The sequence below is a fragment of the Chelmon rostratus genome, chromosome 3, assembly GCF_017976325.1.
Source record: "Chelmon rostratus isolate fCheRos1 chromosome 3, fCheRos1.pri, whole genome shotgun sequence".
Taxonomy (NCBI): domain Eukaryota; kingdom Metazoa; phylum Chordata; class Actinopteri; order Chaetodontiformes; family Chaetodontidae; genus Chelmon; species Chelmon rostratus.
The window spans coordinates 28,051,038-28,068,592 of record NC_055660.1 but is presented as its reverse complement, the minus strand read 5'-3'; the positions used below and the strand labels follow the sequence as shown (position 1 = coordinate 28,068,592).

The window sequence follows — 17,555 nt, the reverse complement described above, 5'->3', positions numbered from 1 at the left end:
TTCATCTACACAAACATTTAAATAAAATCACTTGAGCCTACTATTGTTGCCTGTATTTATTATGTTAATGAACACGTAGCCAACCAAACCACTAGCTTTGATATGAAGGGCGCTGCATACAATTTGCCTTCTTCAACAGCACAGGCACCCAATACAATATGATTATTCCCATTACATGATCATGAACATGATCTTTACAATCTAAAGAATTAATGTGGCAATAACACTGGAGCAGCCTCTTGCTGAATGAAGCAGGGTAAGCCTGCATACAGACGACACACATAAAGCCCAACAGGGCAGTTATACCATCCACACTTTCTCAAAAATAACTGTTTCCTGAATGTGTACCAACTGGTGGCCGACTGAGTGAAAACCAAGAGCCACTGGCGACATTCTATTTAATGAATTCATCATCAGGCATCGTTAAATAAATAGCAATCAGTGCAAATTAGAGAAAATAAACAGGCTGGTTTCCATCAAAAGAAAGTCACGCTCTGTCAACGAGAGGATTCTGTTAATTTATCAGAATCAATCCAGTGATCATGTGATCTTATGAAAAGGCAATGCAGACTGCTTCCCAACACGGCCACCATACTGAACATTTTGAAAACAACCAAACCTTAAAATGAAAAGCTGTTTGCCTGACTTTCTCAATATTTGCATTTGCCCAGCTCTTTAACATCTGTCAGACGCACACGTCTCTTTGTACCACAAGAAAGACCAGTTAAAGGCGTCCTGCATAACCACATGAGCACAAGAGCCCCGGTGAGCTTCATCAGCTGACGACTCCCCCAAGTCGACCAATTCAGGGGGACATTTTTCCATGAAGATGAAGCAGCATCACTATAGAATATTTGACTTTTTCAAGGATATACATATCAGTGTTTCGGAACATTAGTTTCTTTTTTACACAAAAAGACATTGCTATATATATTTAATGTAATGTAATTGAACAATTTTAATGTTTAATCATTAAAAAAAAACTGCACAAAAAATGACAAATACAAAAGATTTTAAATATAACACAAGAATCAACATGGTTACTATGACTGACCACAAGGCAAAATGAATCCAGATTATTAGTGTTTTCACACAAAAGTAATTCCATTGTTAATGTTCAAAGTGGAAAACCGCAGTGTCTAAAGTCTTAAAAAGGTCTTTGAGCGGTGTGGCGGCCATGTTCCCATTCACTCCCTTTCCTTCCTCTGAACTGTGCTTCAGTCTTGGTTGGGTGTGATGCTGCTTCGGCGGCACCTCCGGTTTGAATGGCGTGAAAGTGTGGATGTCAGAGTCTCTCACCTCAGCTTCAGTCATTCCTGCACCGCTGAGGGTCGACCCACCTGTTGCCTCTGAGGAGATCTGAGGAGACTGAGGGGAGGGCTGGTGCTCTGTTTCCTCAGTTGACTGTTCATGGGAATCTTGAGTCTGAGAAGAGCGTGACAAACAGTAACAGGAAAACAGGAGAAAGAGACACAAAGTTATTATTGGCCCTACACTATCTGAAGAAAGGTAGGATACAACCCAACTCTGACTACAGAGCTCGGCAGTCTCATCTGGCTAATGGAAACTCCAAAATAGTGTGTGTTTTAACCCTCTAATGCCTGACCCAAGAAATAATGGACAGAAAATTCTATTTGTTTTAATTTGAAGACTTTTTTTAAATAAAAAAAAATTGCAAATATGTTTTTTTTGTTTGTATCATTTTGAGCAAAGTTTTTACCATATGGTAATGCAAAACGTTTCAGAAATACATGTATCAAATATGATACCCACTGCATTATAGGGTTAATGATGAGTCTGGCAATATTACACAATTTTGACCTGGTGATGCGCCAGGTGAAGAGCAACATTATAATTAATCCCGAGGGGAACAGGAATGTCTGTGCCAAACTTCATGGCGATCCATCCATAGTTCACTCTTCAGGAGGAACCAATGGGCTCACAGATCACATGGATCACATGGATCGCCTACCTCTTGCTTCTTCTTTCGTCTTCCCTTTCTTTTACTCTTCTGCTGTTGCATCACAAAAACACAGGTGCTGCTGTTGTCCATCTTTTCACTTTCTGAAATGCACGCACAAGCATAACAAATCAGTGTTGAATTCTACCAGGATGACAACATTTTATACATGGATGTTACTATGACCCATGAATAAACAGCATACCTGAAGGGACACTGATCTGAATGCAGTGCTGTTGCTCTCCATCCTGTTGGTACGGGCTCAGGCACAGAAAGAGAGTCTTCAGCACTGAGTTTGCGGTGGCTGCTACTGCAGATCCAACAAATTGAACAGGGCGTTAACACATGTCTGCAGCACCAATCAGCATTTCAGCCTAGTATTCGTAAGCAGTGTGTGGCAGCGTACCTTCATGTGATGAGCTTTCGGGCAGCTGCTGATGAGCGCGGCTTATAGTTGGACTGTCAGCACAAGGAGCCGGACTGGTAGACGTCTCACTGAGAGAATCGGACTCAAGGCCACTGATGGGATTCACCAGCTGCTTTGTGGGTTGATTCATACGCTCTGTTGAACTGTCTTTTCCTATTTTAGGATCAGGAGAGAAATTATCTTTGACATCAGTTCTGACCTGTGGGAGCGCTGTCTCTAAATCAGAAGCTCTTTGTTTAGAGTCTGATAAACGAGCTGTATTATCGACTGACTGTTGAGAACAGGAGGCAGTCCTTGAATGATCTGGCTGAGGCTGCATACATGGGAGAGGAGCAGCACTGAGAGGGGCAGCAAAAAGGCTGAGGAAGGAGCTGGCAGAGGCTTTGCTGGGCTCAAGTACAGTTTTAAGATCATCACTTCTGCAATCGGCTGATGGTGGAGCAGCACGGGGAGACCGAATTAAGCCTTGAGCACAAGAGGAATTTGTTCCAGAATCGTCTACAGGCTGCAGAGTGTCAGTGATGGGGCTTGCAAAAAGGCTATGAAAGGGCCTTTTTTTCAATGTCTCTTTACACCCAACTGCCAAATCACCACAATGTGCCATTTCATTGCTGCAGTCTGCTGTGGTTTCAGATGAATTAGGTTTTGTGCTAACTTTGAGGCCAGACTGTGTCTTTTTGGAGGGCAGGTGGATCTCAGTGGGTTGTTTTGCTGTAAAATGAGGACTGGCAGAGTTTGTGGAATCACTTGACCTAACAGGGCTGGTGACAGCAAGAACAGCAGCTCCACCTTTTAACTCTGTGAAACCTGAAGAGGGACAAAAACGCTTAAAAGAGGCCTGCGAGCCAGCTGTCACAACTGAGACGTGTGGCTTCAACTGTTGTTTGGAAGCAGGTGACTCAGAGGGGGGCCTTGAAAAAATGCTTTTGTGCCTCGTGGGTTCGTGTTCGTTCGTGTTTACAGAGCGTGTTATATCCATAGGCAGGTGCACCGGCTCAAACTTGACTTTGTGAGAAGGTCGTTGAGGTTTCAGGGATTCTGGCGTATTCCCGCTTTGTTTCTTGTGATCCCCAGAGGCCAGAGACGGATTAGGGCAGGTCTTTGAAATCAGGCCTGTGTGCACTTGAAGGGATGACAGGCTCTTGAACATTTTTTCCTGGCATTTGTTTGCTTCATTTCTAGTATTTAAAGAATACAGGACCTTCTTATTTTGGGTCTCTGAGCTTAGCGGGGGACTGGTGATCTCCTCAAAGCTAGTTTTTGGGATATAGGATACAGTTTGTGCAGTGGGTGGGGTAGGTGTGTGAGCAAAGGTAGAATTTTCCGCTGATTTACAAGACCTGAGAACAGCATCAACAGAGTAGGGAGCTTGGCTTTGGTATGAAGATCCTGACGTGCAATCAGAAGAAGAAAGAGGGGCGAATTCTTGATTTCTTGGAGTTGTGAAGAAACTTGTGAAAGGTTTAGACAGCTGAGGTCCCAGCACTGCTTCAACTGAATAACAAACCGGCTCCTCATGATGAAGTTTAGTTGACGGGGGGCTGTGAGGTTGGGCAGCATCTGATGCGCATGGTGGGACCACTTCCTCCATGTTATCGGCCGGTCCTTCAGTCTGACAGAACAAGGTCTCCGTCTCTGCATTTGTGTCTGCACTTTTGTAAAAGTTAGGCCTGAAAAATAAAAATTTCAGGTTCAGGTTAATCCCAAATGTCACAACTTGCATGGATGATTCATTCTACAATAAATTCCTATGCAAGAATAAAAGTGATACAGTGCACGCCGACAGAATCGCAGTGACAGGCTGCTGTTTGTACGTGCGCACCTGATTGGTTGTATGAGTATATCAGGGGTTGTGTTTGCATCTAGAATTTCAGACTCGTCTGTGTTCGTCGGTTGTCCTGACGACTTCTGTTCAGCTTTTTTTGCAAGTTCATAGAGGTCATTTTCCCGTTTTAATGCCTGCAGTGAGAAGAAATAAAGTTAGTTTAGCACACAGCAATGCAAACAAAACATTTTAAGAACAATCACTGGACATTTACACACACACCTTATCCAGCAGTTCATTAGTGATGTCGTTAAGTGGCTCATGGGAGAACCTGCAATCTGCTCCTTGAGAGCATTTTCCTTTTCTATGGAAGAACTTGCAGGGGAAGGACTGTGCAGCTTAGTAAAGGACATATTAGACAGTCAGCAGCCTCCAGTTTCGAACAAACAGCAGTACAATACTCATCAATGCTCTGAGTTTATGGCAGGAGGATGCACAGATTACTGCTGTTGAACCAAAGGATATTGTGCATGTATGGGCAGCTCTCCCCTTTTGTGCAGAGCCCCTGGACGTAGAATTTGCACACTTCTTTGACGAGATCGTTGTAGCCCTGAACATGTTCCAGTTGGCAGTCGTCACCCTGCGCGCGGGACAGAAAAGAAAGCAATGTTAGGACACGACAGCGTGAGTTAAAACAGCAGTCAATAACAGCCTGAGGGCAGAATGACAAGACATTTTTCTATCCTACAAGTCACTTTGACTGACCGTATAAAACATATATTTATATACGTAATAAACATAACCTGCCTTGATGCACCTTCCCCAAAGGAAATGTCGACAAAGTAAGCGCCCATCCAACAACAAAACATTCTGATCCTTGAACTCCTGCGTCATGAACCTGGTACGTTTCACTTGGAAGTCCTGAAAAGAAAGATGAGCATATCAATTAGATTCACCAACATTTTCATTAATACATCATTCAAACAGACTTCAAATATACATTTTTGTCAAGATAATACTGGGCCACTTATGTCTGGTATTCATCATGTCATTTTCATTTATTTCTTTTTTTATGGGCAGTTGAGAGGCAAACAGGAAATGTAGGTAGAGCAAGTGGGGGATGACATGCAACAAAGGTCACAGGTTAGCCCTATTTTCATGAGACAATCAACATGACTGACCTGAAGGCCTCTTCTGCCACAACAGCAGGTGAACATCAGCAAGTGTCCTTTCATTCACACTGCGACAGATAACAGGCTGCTGCTGGATGACATGTGTCCTGACCGCTGCAGCCACGTGTCTCACTTACCTGCTTATAACACTTATTTTTCCTGTCCCCTCCACCTTTTCTCCAAGAAGGTCTGTTCTGATGGCCTCCACCTCTGTTGGCATGTCTCCCTCTATCCTTCTGTTGATGCTGATTTTTCTGCTCCTGTTTCTTGTTCACATTCGTGTATTTTTTCGCTTTGCGATTCAGACCTTTGGGACACATGTTATTATGGGAAGCTTGGTCTCTGGGGCAATGCATCACTTCTTTGTTGAAGCCAACACTTGCATGTTCGCTGGCAGTGTTATGCATACGGTGGTGTGCGGCCTTGGAGCCATCGGGTGCAGCATTATAAGCAGTCTGGGCTTGGTGCCATCGCTTCTGTGGAAAGAAAAGGATTAGAAAGTAGATGTGAAGCAAATGCAGAAGTCTTTTAATGTTGTAAGATTTATCATAACCTTCATCATCAATCAACTTGAGCAAGTCCATCAATACAAATTCATGTTGTCCGAACAGGCAGCACAAACGCCAGATAACTTCATTTTACATGACACCCAGTTGCAGATATATCTAGATCTTATACCGAGAAGTGCTTCTGATATTTTGTCCAAAACACTTTTATCAATGAACAGTAATTAACATTGTGTGCAATATGCAAACTCTTTCCATCACATTTTCTTTCCATCACATTTCCATTCCGATTTTATCCTCCCCTTGTTAATAGACTTCTGAAACCTTGAATTTATGATAAGACTTGTTTCTCTTCAATGTTTTGAACATATTTGCAGTTTAGGTGTGACACTTGGACTTGCTATTGTCCTACTTGAACGTCTCTCAAATCAGTTGGAAAAATCCTTTTTCCAGTTTCCCTCCTTCATTTGTATTCTGTGGCCCTTGACATAGTCGTTTATCTCATCTTAAGGATGGTTTTGTCAATTTTTGATGTAATCGTGCCAAGTATTTTTGATTTGGCTTCAGTTCAAAGATGTGTTTGTGTCTTGTTCTGAATTTGATGCCTAATAAAAAGAGCCATGCCCAACACAAAAGCTGCCAGTGTGCAGGAATTCAGCTTTTTCTTTTGCATGATTTCATTTTCCTGCGTCAGACAACACCCAGTTTCACAAACACAAAGCTGAACCTTACAGCCTTGATGAGGGCAGGGTTTACCGCAGGGCTGCTGGATTAGACTGCATTAGCACTACCTGCGTGTTTCACATAAACTGGAGACTGTGTGAACCTAAAATGATGCAGAAACCTGCAACTTTCCATCCGATGTAGCGGTGCTGCCAACAAAATCTTTCACTTAATGTGACAAGTGAGACAAATCCTCCAGCAGGCGCCAGAGCAAGCCCCCACAGACAGACATGTTAGTGTCTGAGGTCCAGCTCACCTTTTTATTGGGGCCGGTCTGCTCACCCTGGTTCTTCCTCTTTCTGCCACGGCCCCTCTCACCATCCTCAGCCTCGTTCCTATGAACAAAATGCGAGTGTGTAAAGAGTGTGTAGCTGGGAGCCATTTAAAAAGAAGTGCTGCCTCTAACACATCACAGCTTGTCTATCGTTAAATACCTGTGTGTAAAGGCTGCTCGACCGGGGCTCTTCACGTCTTCTTCGATGGCAGAGAGTCTCGTGAACAGGCTGGCGAAAGCCATTTTACTGTGCTTGTCATTAGTTATTAGTTTAGAGATTAGATCCCGTTAAAAACAAACTTCTGCACAGCCACGTGCACACTCTGGGAGCTCGTGATGACAACCGCTGCCTCGCGCGCATCAGCAGGCTCCTCCAGATAACACCTGTCCTCACCTGCTTCCTGTCGACGCCTGACGAGCCAAAATTGAGTCGAGTTTGACGTATAGTCCAGTAAAACGGGGTTCACACGGCTCTCCTTTCATACATCACTCCATCGCTCTTCGTTTATCGCTGCTTCCGCGTTTGAGACAACGTCACGTCCCTAGACTCAACCAATCATACACAGACGGGAGGGGAGACCCTGGCACATGGCGTCATCTAGTGGTAAAGGTTGGTATTGCCTACAGTACTTACAGTGTGTATCTTTCTCTGACAGAAACTCTCTTCAGTTATCACAGCTTCACCCTGTTGCCGGTTTCCTGAAACAAAGTCGTCTTTTGATCCTGCTCAGTGTCCATAAACGGATGTACTATTGATTTTGCTTTTTTTATTCGTCCTTTTGAGATGCAGCTCTGGGTTGGGCTTTCTTAGGGTTACCTCTTAAAACAGTAAATATCCCTGTGTGCACTGATATTCTCTTCCACATGGATGACCTACAGCTCAAATGTTTGTCAGTCAATAGACCTACACTGAAGACAAAGTAGATTATGGTCTGTACTTTCCCAAAACAAAGTCTTCAATTCAAATGCCGCTGCAAATGCATTAACACATGTACAGTTACAGCGGAGCCTGTTGGGGTTACTGTACCATTACTGCACAGTGTGGTCTACGTAGGCTCAACTGAGGGCAGAAAAGATCCATAAACTCTAGATAAACATGTATGGTATATATCAATCAATCAATCAATCAAACACCAACACCTTCACACTGACACAAGCATGCACACAAGCTAGCCTCAGAGAATCCAAATGTGGCCATGGTGAGAATGAAAGGGAGAAAAGAAATGTCAGAAACCTGCTGTTGGATATCTGCATACAGTGCATACTCACACTGAGGGAGTGTTTAGATTCAGCTCTCCTCAGTCTGGTCATTTATACCTAATTATTTTTATCACATTGACCGAACACCGTAATATTATGCTGGGTTTCCAAAAACATTAGCTGTCACAAGCAAGTTTGTAGTTGGAGCATCGTGGGAAATGTGGGAGCATCGTGTGGTATTTTCATTAGTTTGCTTATATTAACACCCGATTTCAACATGAATGTACTGACTTGAGAAACCAGAGAGCTGCTCTCTCATTTTAGAGCAAATTCACTCTATCCAGTTTGCTTCTTTGTGTCACTGTCGAGGGTGATTAATTCTTATATTAATAGGATTAAAATGTAATTGAATCTTAGCCGAATGGTGAACAATCACTCTCTCATCAATTGGCCAAAGTGATAAAAGCTCAGACACGTCAAAAAGACGAGATAGAAGCTGGACTTTGTTCCTCCACATATGAGGCCGTCCGGCAGTCTGGCTCAAAGTTCAGGTCACGCAGACAGTTTCAGTGTTGCCTCTCTGAGTGTGTTTGCGTTTTCCCCTCCAGTCTCTGGACTCTCTGTTCATACCGAGCTACAGGATGACCCGCTGGGCCCTTCTCGCTCCCCTCCTGCTGGGCCTGTTCATCCACAGCACTGTCAGTCAGGACGCCGAGGACCCAGCACCCCCGGGCCAGGCCTCTGATGGCACAGAGGCGGAGGAGGAGAACGGGGATTGGGGATTAAACTCCCTCAGAGGCAGCTTCGAGTCAGTCGGCGGATACTTTGACTCTATGCTGGAGTTCATGGGCGGACGTGATGGAGTGTGCCAATACCGCTGTCGATACGGTAAGTCAGTGAAATGGATGATTAAGCGTTATGCAGTATGGTTAGAATGGTTCAGGCTTTAATCGGCCAGTGTGGTCCACCACTGATAAACCTTTGCTAGAAAACACAAAATGTCCAAACCAATCCAAGCCTTTTAATAACCAGGTTTTTCACAATAAGAATCTCCATTTGAATAAACTTTAATGAAACTCTTGTCTGTTAACATGTTGGGTGGGGAAAGTAAAATCTTGCACCAGAATGATTGTTTTTGTCAGTTCCATCTTGATATGTGGCCCAATGTTTACATTAGTTACATTATTACTATTAAAAATACAAATAAAATACTAGTTAAATTGTTGCCCAGGACAGGCAGTTTATATGCAGACAGTTTTAGATGGAACAATGCGACAATTAAAGCCCAACAAAAAGAATGCTCTGATATTAAACACATCACCGGCTTTGCTTCTTCTGTACTTATCATGTCTGTTATCGTCTGGGAGTGGGCCTGCAAATGGACTGTGACCCCAGCATGATAGGAGAGGTTCCATGCAGCGACAGGGGAATGTGTCTATCATGTGCACGGATATGAAACGTTTGTGTCTCTGTGTGCAAACGTGGATCTACTGTTAAACCCGCATGCAGCACATCTCCACTGATCTATTGTGGATCATGACCCACATCTGATTTTTTTGCTTTACTTCCCCTCTCAGGTAAAGCTCCTCTTCCTCGTCCCGGCTACCAGATGCCAGAACCTGATGGATGCAGCTCCTACTTCTTTGGTCTTCCTGTTCCAGATGGGGTATGTTTCTCCTCTCTAGTTGGGACAAATTCGTGCAGATTTGTAGAACCTGTAATCAGGAAATGTAATCAATGCTGATACAGAAAGCTGATTCTGCATTCCTAAGGGGCTGTGCAAGAATGATGAGTGTGGGGAAGGCCAAAACTTTTGTTTGACATTTTAGATTTTAAGACCCACCGCCCCAGTATCAGAACGTTGCTTTCAAGCTTCACGTTTATGTAAAAATCATTCTTACACAGCCCAAATTTGACACAAGGAGTGGATTTAACAATTGCCAAAATTATGGAAAACATAACAAATGGTGTGTGCTGTTTATTGGACAAACAAGCTATTTTTGAACCAAGAGCTACTAAATGATCAATTACTACTGACACTGAATGAGTGAACAGGGGCGCTGACCCTTCACCCCCAAATCATTTTTAAATAGTCTCTAAATGTCCAGAGAAGTCTACATTTGACTGAATAATGGAATCAGTTTTTAGTGTGAAGAAAAACCAACCCCCTGTGAACCCCCCCCCCACACGTGCACACAAACCCACTACTCACCTGTTGTGTGACAGATGGACATGGGCATCCCCGCCATGACCAAGTGCTGCAATCAGCTGGATATGTGTTACGACACCTGCGGCTCCAACAAGTACCGCTGCGACTCCAAGTTCCGCTGGTGTCTCCACAGCATCTGTTCTGACCTCAAGAAGAGCCTCGGCTTTGTGTCAAAAGTCGAAGGTCGGTAATCTTTTAGCCTTTTCTTTCATCTGCACTGCATACAGTTTGCTGCTGTGGGAAAAGGCCACAGCTGAGTTGGCCTGAAAATGATGTCATGATCACCAGTTGTGACACTGCATATTCAAAGCTTTCCTGCATATTCAAAGCTTTTCCATCTAGACTAAATGTTATGACTGGGGGCTGATGTAATGTTTTGTCAAACCTGTTTGAAGAGATCCTGACATGCCCAAAAATAAGGCTGATGTTAAAAAATCCACTCAAAAATCAAGAAAACTACCTTCCTTTGCACATATTACTCTGTACTGACTGCCATTCCTGTTTCTCTTCACTTCCTGTCCTCAGCATGTGAAACAGTAGCAGACACCTTCTTCAACACAGTGTGGACCCTGGGCTGCAGACCCTACATGAACAGCCAGAGAGCAGCATGCTACTGCCAAGGAGAGGAGAAAGATGAGCTTTAGGTCATGAAGCACTCTCCTATGGTAAATGGTATCAACTAGAGCAGCCTTTCAGATGCTGGTGCTCTGAGTTATGGTGTTGCAAGGACTGATGTCACTACTTTAGTAATTTATTCGGTACTTTTTCTGGTTTTCTTCATTATTTCACTTTGCAGCAGACATGGATGTTATTGTTAAAAGCTTGTTTGCATACTGTGTTGCCAGCCGAAATGTGTTTGTTTGCAGAGGTGCATCTATGCGGTCTGTAGTGTTGGTATTAGCACAATGCAGTTGAGTTTGGAAAAGAAAAAAGATACCTGTGGTGTGAACTTTACAGAGCATAGATAGCTTCTTCTGTTTCATGCTTCCAGTGTGTTACCATGTCATGCTTATGATGTGGTGTGAATAAATGTTGGCACATACAACAGTGTCATGGTTTCATTCACCGACTTGGTACAGATATCAGTTGTAAAAAATGTGAGACAAATTTGTGTTATATTATTTTGGGTTTCCTCAGTTAGCAGCTATTGATTGGCATAAGTACTCAGATATGTTAGCATTATGCCTCAACCCTCACAATAGAGATGCTGCTGACAGGACCTCGTTAGTTTATTAGTTTTTGTGGTACGGATCTTGTTCTGAACTAAAGAGTCAGACATGTGGACATTCTGACCTATTGAAGGCACTAGATTTAAAGTCAGGGGACCAACAAAACTTATTGGGATTCATCTTCTAATGGGTGATTATTCTAAAATATATATTGAGAAATGGCAACAATTCAAGCTAGCTTTCATGACTATGGTAAACACATCTATTTGGGAAGAAGCATTAGTGGGTAAATGCAAAATACCAGGACCTGACCATTTCCACAGGCTTAACCCTCTATGACAAAAAAATATTTATTCAACAGTCTATAAAACATATTTTTGCTTAATCAAATTTCTACAGTACCAAGTGAAAAAGGCAGAATTGAAACAGAGTAACGACGTCGTGCTATTCACAGAAATAAAGAGGTGAAGTGACTAAAACCTGTTATAACGAAAAACGGCAAGTAATAGGACAACGATACTCTTTAGATGAACTCATTCACTTCACTAAATGGTCCCGTTACACAATGAACTGCATGTGTAAATAATGTCTGTTAAACAGCAGGTCCACATGGTCAGTCCGGGTTCACAGCAGGCTCGCATTTAAGATGCTCCTCACACTCCATAGATCTATGGGAAAAGGAGGGAAAGCTGATAAACATGCGAGACCAAATGGCAGTTACTCAATGTTGTTTACAAGTTTCCAATTAAATGATCATACAAGTCGTGAAAAGCTAAATTCAAAAACACTCATTGTTATAGAGATTTAATTCTATATTCTTAGAGTATGATTTCAGAAAGGAAGACAAAGATATTCTCGGGAATTAGTTTCGACCCCTAAAATAGGGCATAATAAACGTAGCTATACATAGAGCGTGTTATATATGGGTACTGGTGAATTATTATACCAGTGGAAAATTTGACAACATCTCATTTGATGAGTGCTTACAAAACAGAAACAGTGCCACACAGGAAACACGATACCTGTAAGCAGTCAAAACGAAAAGTGTACTTACAGCTCAGAGTTTACAGAGTTGGCTGGCTGCGTGGGTTTTTCCTTCGCCTTCTGGTTAAATGCTTCAAGCTAGAAAAAATAGAGGTGGTTGAAAAGGCAAAGAAAACCAGTCAAGTGGAACTGCATTATGATTAGGATCATATCGTGTTATCATGCTGTATAACATACGATATGTAAAGGACGCATTTTTCAATGGCGCATACGCTGCCCAGTCCTCCGAGTCTGTTCTTTCAATAACAGAAACTACTGTGAAATCTTTCACATGTAGCAGGGTCACAGTAATCCATGAGAAAATACTAAAAGATATTCCTGTCTGAAAATAAGAAGAAATCCTAAAGATGCTGGGCCTGTATTAAAGGCATCATGTGTCAAGTGTCACACTAAAAGTGACTGCAGGTAAAAACAGTCCGACCTCAGAGTAGCACTTGAGTCATTTAAGAAGCTTTACACGACACCCAGACTTTCAACAGTCAACAAATACATTTAAAAACTTCAATGGAAAAATTCTAAATGCAGAAAATAGCATCACTCTTTCGTGCATAGGCCTTCTGTGCCTTCTAGGGAGACGATCGCTAACAGATATGTTTGCAATAATATAATGCCGCTCAGCATGCAATAAATGACAAATGCATACATGTAAACAATTTTTGATTTAGTGTACAAGCTGTACACTAGACCATGTGATTCAGCTACATGACATTCCCTTGTCAGCCCTATCCATCACACTGCACACTGATGCTTTTACAAACGGACTGTGGTCGCCTCTACATTAAAGACATTTGTTCTTCTCCGGAGCTCAACTCACCTTTCAACTACTTCCTGTTCACTTACGCAGCCTTTCTTTACAGTTGGGGAACACTACCTATTTATGTAATGTTACTGTTGGGGATTGCACTGTAACAATGTGGACATAGCACTTACAACCGGTCCAGTCATCGCTTATCTTCAACAAATGAATAATTGATTAAATGATTAAAACACACGACTTGAGTGAATTCAGCTTGCTTCTCCATAGCTGGATGCTGTGCGGTCATGAAATGAATGAGTCTGTGCTTTATCTGAGACACTTGATTTGTTGCTGTAGCACTGGCAATGACAGAAATAAATCATCACTGATGCAAAGCTGCATCTTCTCTGTCTGCAAGGGCTTCAGTTTTTGTGGAGAGAAAATGTGCTGTCCTTTGCACCCCACACAGAAAAATGATTTTATTTTTGACCAAAGGTCTTTTAAATGAGCTCCTGGTGATCACTGAACATCTCCTCTGATTTATTTCCTGAGATAAGAAAGTTTATAAAATGTTTTTACTACTGGTCCAAAAGTAGGACAAAATTTGTGTTGCTCTGGAGATTTCCAACTCTGAGGCCCTGATCCGCGAATGAAAGGGATCACTTGTCGCGTGGATCATGGCCAAACTTTGCATCAAATTCTATCTTTGTTGCTAACAAACAAACAGACGAACTGGACAAAACTGTAACCTCCTGTACCAAATCTCCTCACGTGAGAAGGATTAGGACATGATTAAACCAACACTGCACCTACCTTTTTCCTCAGGTTCACCTTTATTTCCTCCTCTGTTGGCTGCTGTTTCTCCTCTTCTGACTGCTTAACTTCAGAGTTCTTTTCATCGGTCAGTGGAGCCTCCGCCTTCACCTCGGAATCGACTGACGTGCTATTTGTTGGTGTCAATACTTGGATTTGACGTAAAGCGCCGCTGTTCCTGCAATTTTCTATCCCCCCCCTCCATCTTTGGCCTTTTTTGTTCATGGCAATTGACCGATTAGTGCCGACGACCTGCAGGCAGCGAGGGCCAGAGGCCGATCCTTGGCCTTCACTTGCAGACAGATCTGGATTCACAAATGAGTCAGTGTAATCAAGAGGATGACGTAGAGGGTAGACTTGGTTATATGCCCCTCCAGAGCCAGGAAAGTGATGGTAGGTGTTCTGTGGATAAGGATGCCCACTGGGATAATGGGAAGAAAAAATGGCACCCTGAGAATATGTCCAGTAAGAATCTACAGCAGCGCTTGGGTGGGCATTGTATTGAGAGTACTGGGACACACCGTATTCTGGATAGGCAGAAAAAGCAGCAGGGTAGGGATGAGGATACGTTTGATTGTGTGGATATGGCTGTTGATACGGATGTGGATATGGATGTTGATATGGATGTTGATATGTCTCTCTGGAGTCTGGTCCGTCTGTCTCTCTGTCCCTGTGCTTCTGTGCTTTTTTGCTGTCCTGCTTGCCGTCTTGGCACGTCTGTCCATCTCTGCTTCTGTCTCTCGAGCGCCTGCGCCTCCGTTTCGCGTTTCTGTGGTGGGAGCGCCGACGGCGAGAGGTGCTGGAACTACAGCTTCTAGAGGTCGACCTTGAGGAGGAGGAGGAGGGGGAGGATGAAAAGGATGAAGAGGATGAAGAGGAAGAGGAGGAGCTCCTGGACTGCCGACTCTCCCGTTCCCCTTTGCTGTCAGCCCTCATGTTTTCCTGCCTCTTCCCGTACAGCCTCTCCTGAGTCCGGTCTGCTAATTTGCTCATCTCGTCCACTTCCAGGCTCAACCCCAGACTTTTCAGAATGTTCTGCAGCTGTACGTGCTGCTCATCCACATTTGTTTTTTCTTTTTCTTCTTCTTTCTTCTTCTTCACTGCTGGGGGAGACCTGGATCGACCACTCGAGTCAAAACAGCGGTCAGCTCTGTCATTCTTCTTCTCGTCATCATCAGGTAGGGAGAGTCTCTGGTTGAGGCATCTCTCTGGACTGGGCGAGTCAATCTTCCTCTCTCCACTGCTGGTCCGACTGCGGTCCAGCAGCGAGGCTCCACTGTTTGATCGCTGGCTCTCGCTCCTGAAGGGCACATCTGACTTGTTCTCCACAGCAGGGGCCTGAATGTCCACGAGCTCCTCACCTAAAGAAAGATCCTCACTGTCATCGTTGACGATCTTGCTGAACAAGTCCATGTCCACTCCTTTGTTGAGGATGCTGAGGAAGCGCTGGAAACCCTGGTTTACGCTGTTTTCCCCCTTGGCTGGTGAAGTAACACTTCGGCTGGGAGAAGGTGGTGTGACATCAGCGTCCTGGGAAAGGTCAGACATGCAGAAGCATTGCTTATTGTTGGAACATTAATTCATTAAAACAAGATGTTCCGTAATTAATCAAAACGTCGTATTGTAGCACCGTTATAATCAATAACTCACTACAGATGAACAGGGTAAACATTTTAAATAATAGATATCACCATAAAACTTCCCCAGTCACAATTTCATGTGTGATTTTGTGTTTGAGGTTTTGTACATTTTTTGTGTTATTTATATGATTATTAAATTGAAAGTGAAAGGGATGGCTATTTCCCACAAAGTAGGAAATAAAATCATACAAACCTCCCTGTTTCTTGGATCACCACATCTCTGCTTCATTAGTGCCTTCACTCTGAGCTTCAGGGGATGGTCCTTCCGCAGCAAACCATCTCTGCTCAGGTTGGGTGAGTTCATTCTGTCTTTGGGAGACTGGAGCCGAGCAACAAAAAGTGAGGCACAACAGACCCCTGCAAGCTAAAAGCACTGTGTTCCCAAAGTAAACTAATCTCAGTCTTAAACAGCTGATTATGTGATCAGTGAATCTATTACTCACCTTTGACAGAAAGCTGACAGGATGTTGTTGATGTAAAATGGCATTCACCCTGTCTTTAAGAGTTGCACCTCTGCATGTAGCTGATTGTTCATTACAGGGAAGGCCTGGAGGGGATGTCACCTTCACAGACGGTTCTTTTTTCAGAGCAATAGCGACTTTCTTTCGCATTATCTGCTCCTCTATGTTTCTAAGCTCTTTCAGCTTCCTCGACAGCTCTAGATCTGTCTTCTCATGCGTCTCAATGGGTTCTCCATCTGGGCTCTCGCCTACTGACTCCCTAATGTAAAGATGATGCGAGGGAGGCCCGAGTTCCCTCGATCCCGAAGGCACTTCCATGCTGCATTGTGGTTCCTCATCAATGTACTTTGAGTATTGGCAGCAAGTGTCCCAGTCATTACTAGTTCTTGAGACACTCTCAATGTTGTTATTAGTAATACTTTGTTGATTTGGGTCCGGGTTTCTCTGCAGTCTTCGAATAGCATCTTGCCAGTCCAGTGGATCCATGCTTCATCCAGTCTCTTTCAGTTTGTGAAGTCCGTGCATGCTCTGTTAAATGGAAACAATGTGGAGAATGACCGTTGGTTAGTGGGCACAGATCCGCGTGCACACAGTTACTTTACTGGCAGTATAGTGACTACCTCTTTACTTCACACAAAATGTTACTAGCCTCTAGCCAAGCACTCACCCAGCGACTGCAATCATGAATCTCTCAGCGCCGGACATGAACTTAAATATTGGTTATATTAACCAGCGTTTGATAACCTAACCTCTGCAGCACTGCAATAAGCGAACAGACAGCCAACCTGACTAAATATTGCTATTGGATAGCTTAAGGTTAGCTTGGCAGCTAACAGGCTGTTTACCTACAACAGCTACTCAAATGACCCGTCCCTCTGTCGCATCGCGAAAAAAACGTTGTTTTGAGGCCTTAACATCGAAAAGTAAGTTATAGGACTGAAATGTCAAAACCGAGCTTTAGTGAGGTTCAAGAGTATGAAAAGACAACAAGTCAAAAATAGCAACTAGCTCAAGAAGTGGGTCCAAGGCTGCCCTCACAGCTTCAGTGTTGCTGAAATTGATGTTGTGAACAGCGCCTCCTGCTGGTTGGAGGACCAACACCGCAGGATGACGTGACATTAGACTCGTGTTCCTTCGACAAAAAACAACTCACGACTCCTCTAGAAAAAGCGCCTTTGAGGCTGAGCGTCTGAAGCTGGCACACTGCCTGTACTGACACAGAGATTTCTGTGCAACGGCCCGCACACAGAAGTGATTGTCAGATTTTACTAGGTGGATCAAAATCAGCCATTAGAGTGGTTCTTTGATTCATTTTGTCTGAAGCAGTAGCACATTTTGCATCTACTAAGATCACATCTTCACCATTAACTTCAAAAGGAGTGAAGATGGTTGGTAGACTCTCCTGTCTGAATTTTTTTTGAAGGTGTGACATAGTTGAAATGAAACTGATCAATTC

At 43.4% G+C, this 17,555-nt stretch overlaps 3 protein-coding genes across 3 annotated transcripts; 1 reads left to right on the top strand and 2 right to left on the bottom strand.

The window, feature by feature from the left end:
* Positions 1 to 62: 62 nt before the first annotated feature.
* Positions 63 to 7,311, bottom strand: LOC121604108. Its single transcript, XM_041933517.1, has 11 exons — positions 6,988 to 7,311; positions 6,810 to 6,888; positions 5,462 to 5,800; positions 4,960 to 5,073; positions 4,678 to 4,792; positions 4,435 to 4,544; positions 4,210 to 4,346; positions 2,367 to 4,057; positions 2,166 to 2,270; positions 1,973 to 2,064; positions 63 to 1,425 (listed from the first exon to the last, which is right to left on the bottom strand). Exons 1-11 carry the CDS (start codon positions 7,068 to 7,070, stop codon positions 1,111 to 1,113), a joined length of 3,180 nt encoding a protein of 1,059 aa, XP_041789451.1. The 5' UTR covers positions 7,071 to 7,311; the 3' UTR covers positions 63 to 1,110.
* Positions 7,312 to 8,668: 1,357 nt separating this feature from the next.
* Positions 8,669 to 10,880, top strand: LOC121604617 (group XIIB secretory phospholipase A2-like protein). The gene is made up of 4 exons (XM_041934180.1): positions 8,669 to 8,915; positions 9,605 to 9,693; positions 10,254 to 10,419; positions 10,762 to 10,880. Exons 1-4 carry the CDS (start codon positions 8,669 to 8,671, stop codon positions 10,878 to 10,880), a joined length of 621 nt encoding a protein of 206 aa, XP_041790114.1.
* Positions 10,881 to 11,558: 678 nt separating this feature from the next.
* Positions 11,559 to 17,127, bottom strand: LOC121604245 (general transcriptional corepressor trfA-like). The gene is made up of 6 exons (XM_041933708.1): positions 16,767 to 17,127; positions 16,082 to 16,627; positions 15,832 to 15,957; positions 13,999 to 15,528; positions 12,460 to 12,527; positions 11,559 to 12,073 (listed from the first exon to the last, which is right to left on the bottom strand). The coding sequence occupies exons 2-6, from the start codon at positions 16,583 to 16,585 to the stop codon at positions 12,019 to 12,021; spliced, it is 2,283 nt and encodes a 760-aa protein (XP_041789642.1). The 5' UTR covers positions 16,586 to 16,627; positions 16,767 to 17,127; the 3' UTR covers positions 11,559 to 12,018.
* Positions 17,128 to 17,555: the final 428 nt, after the last annotated feature.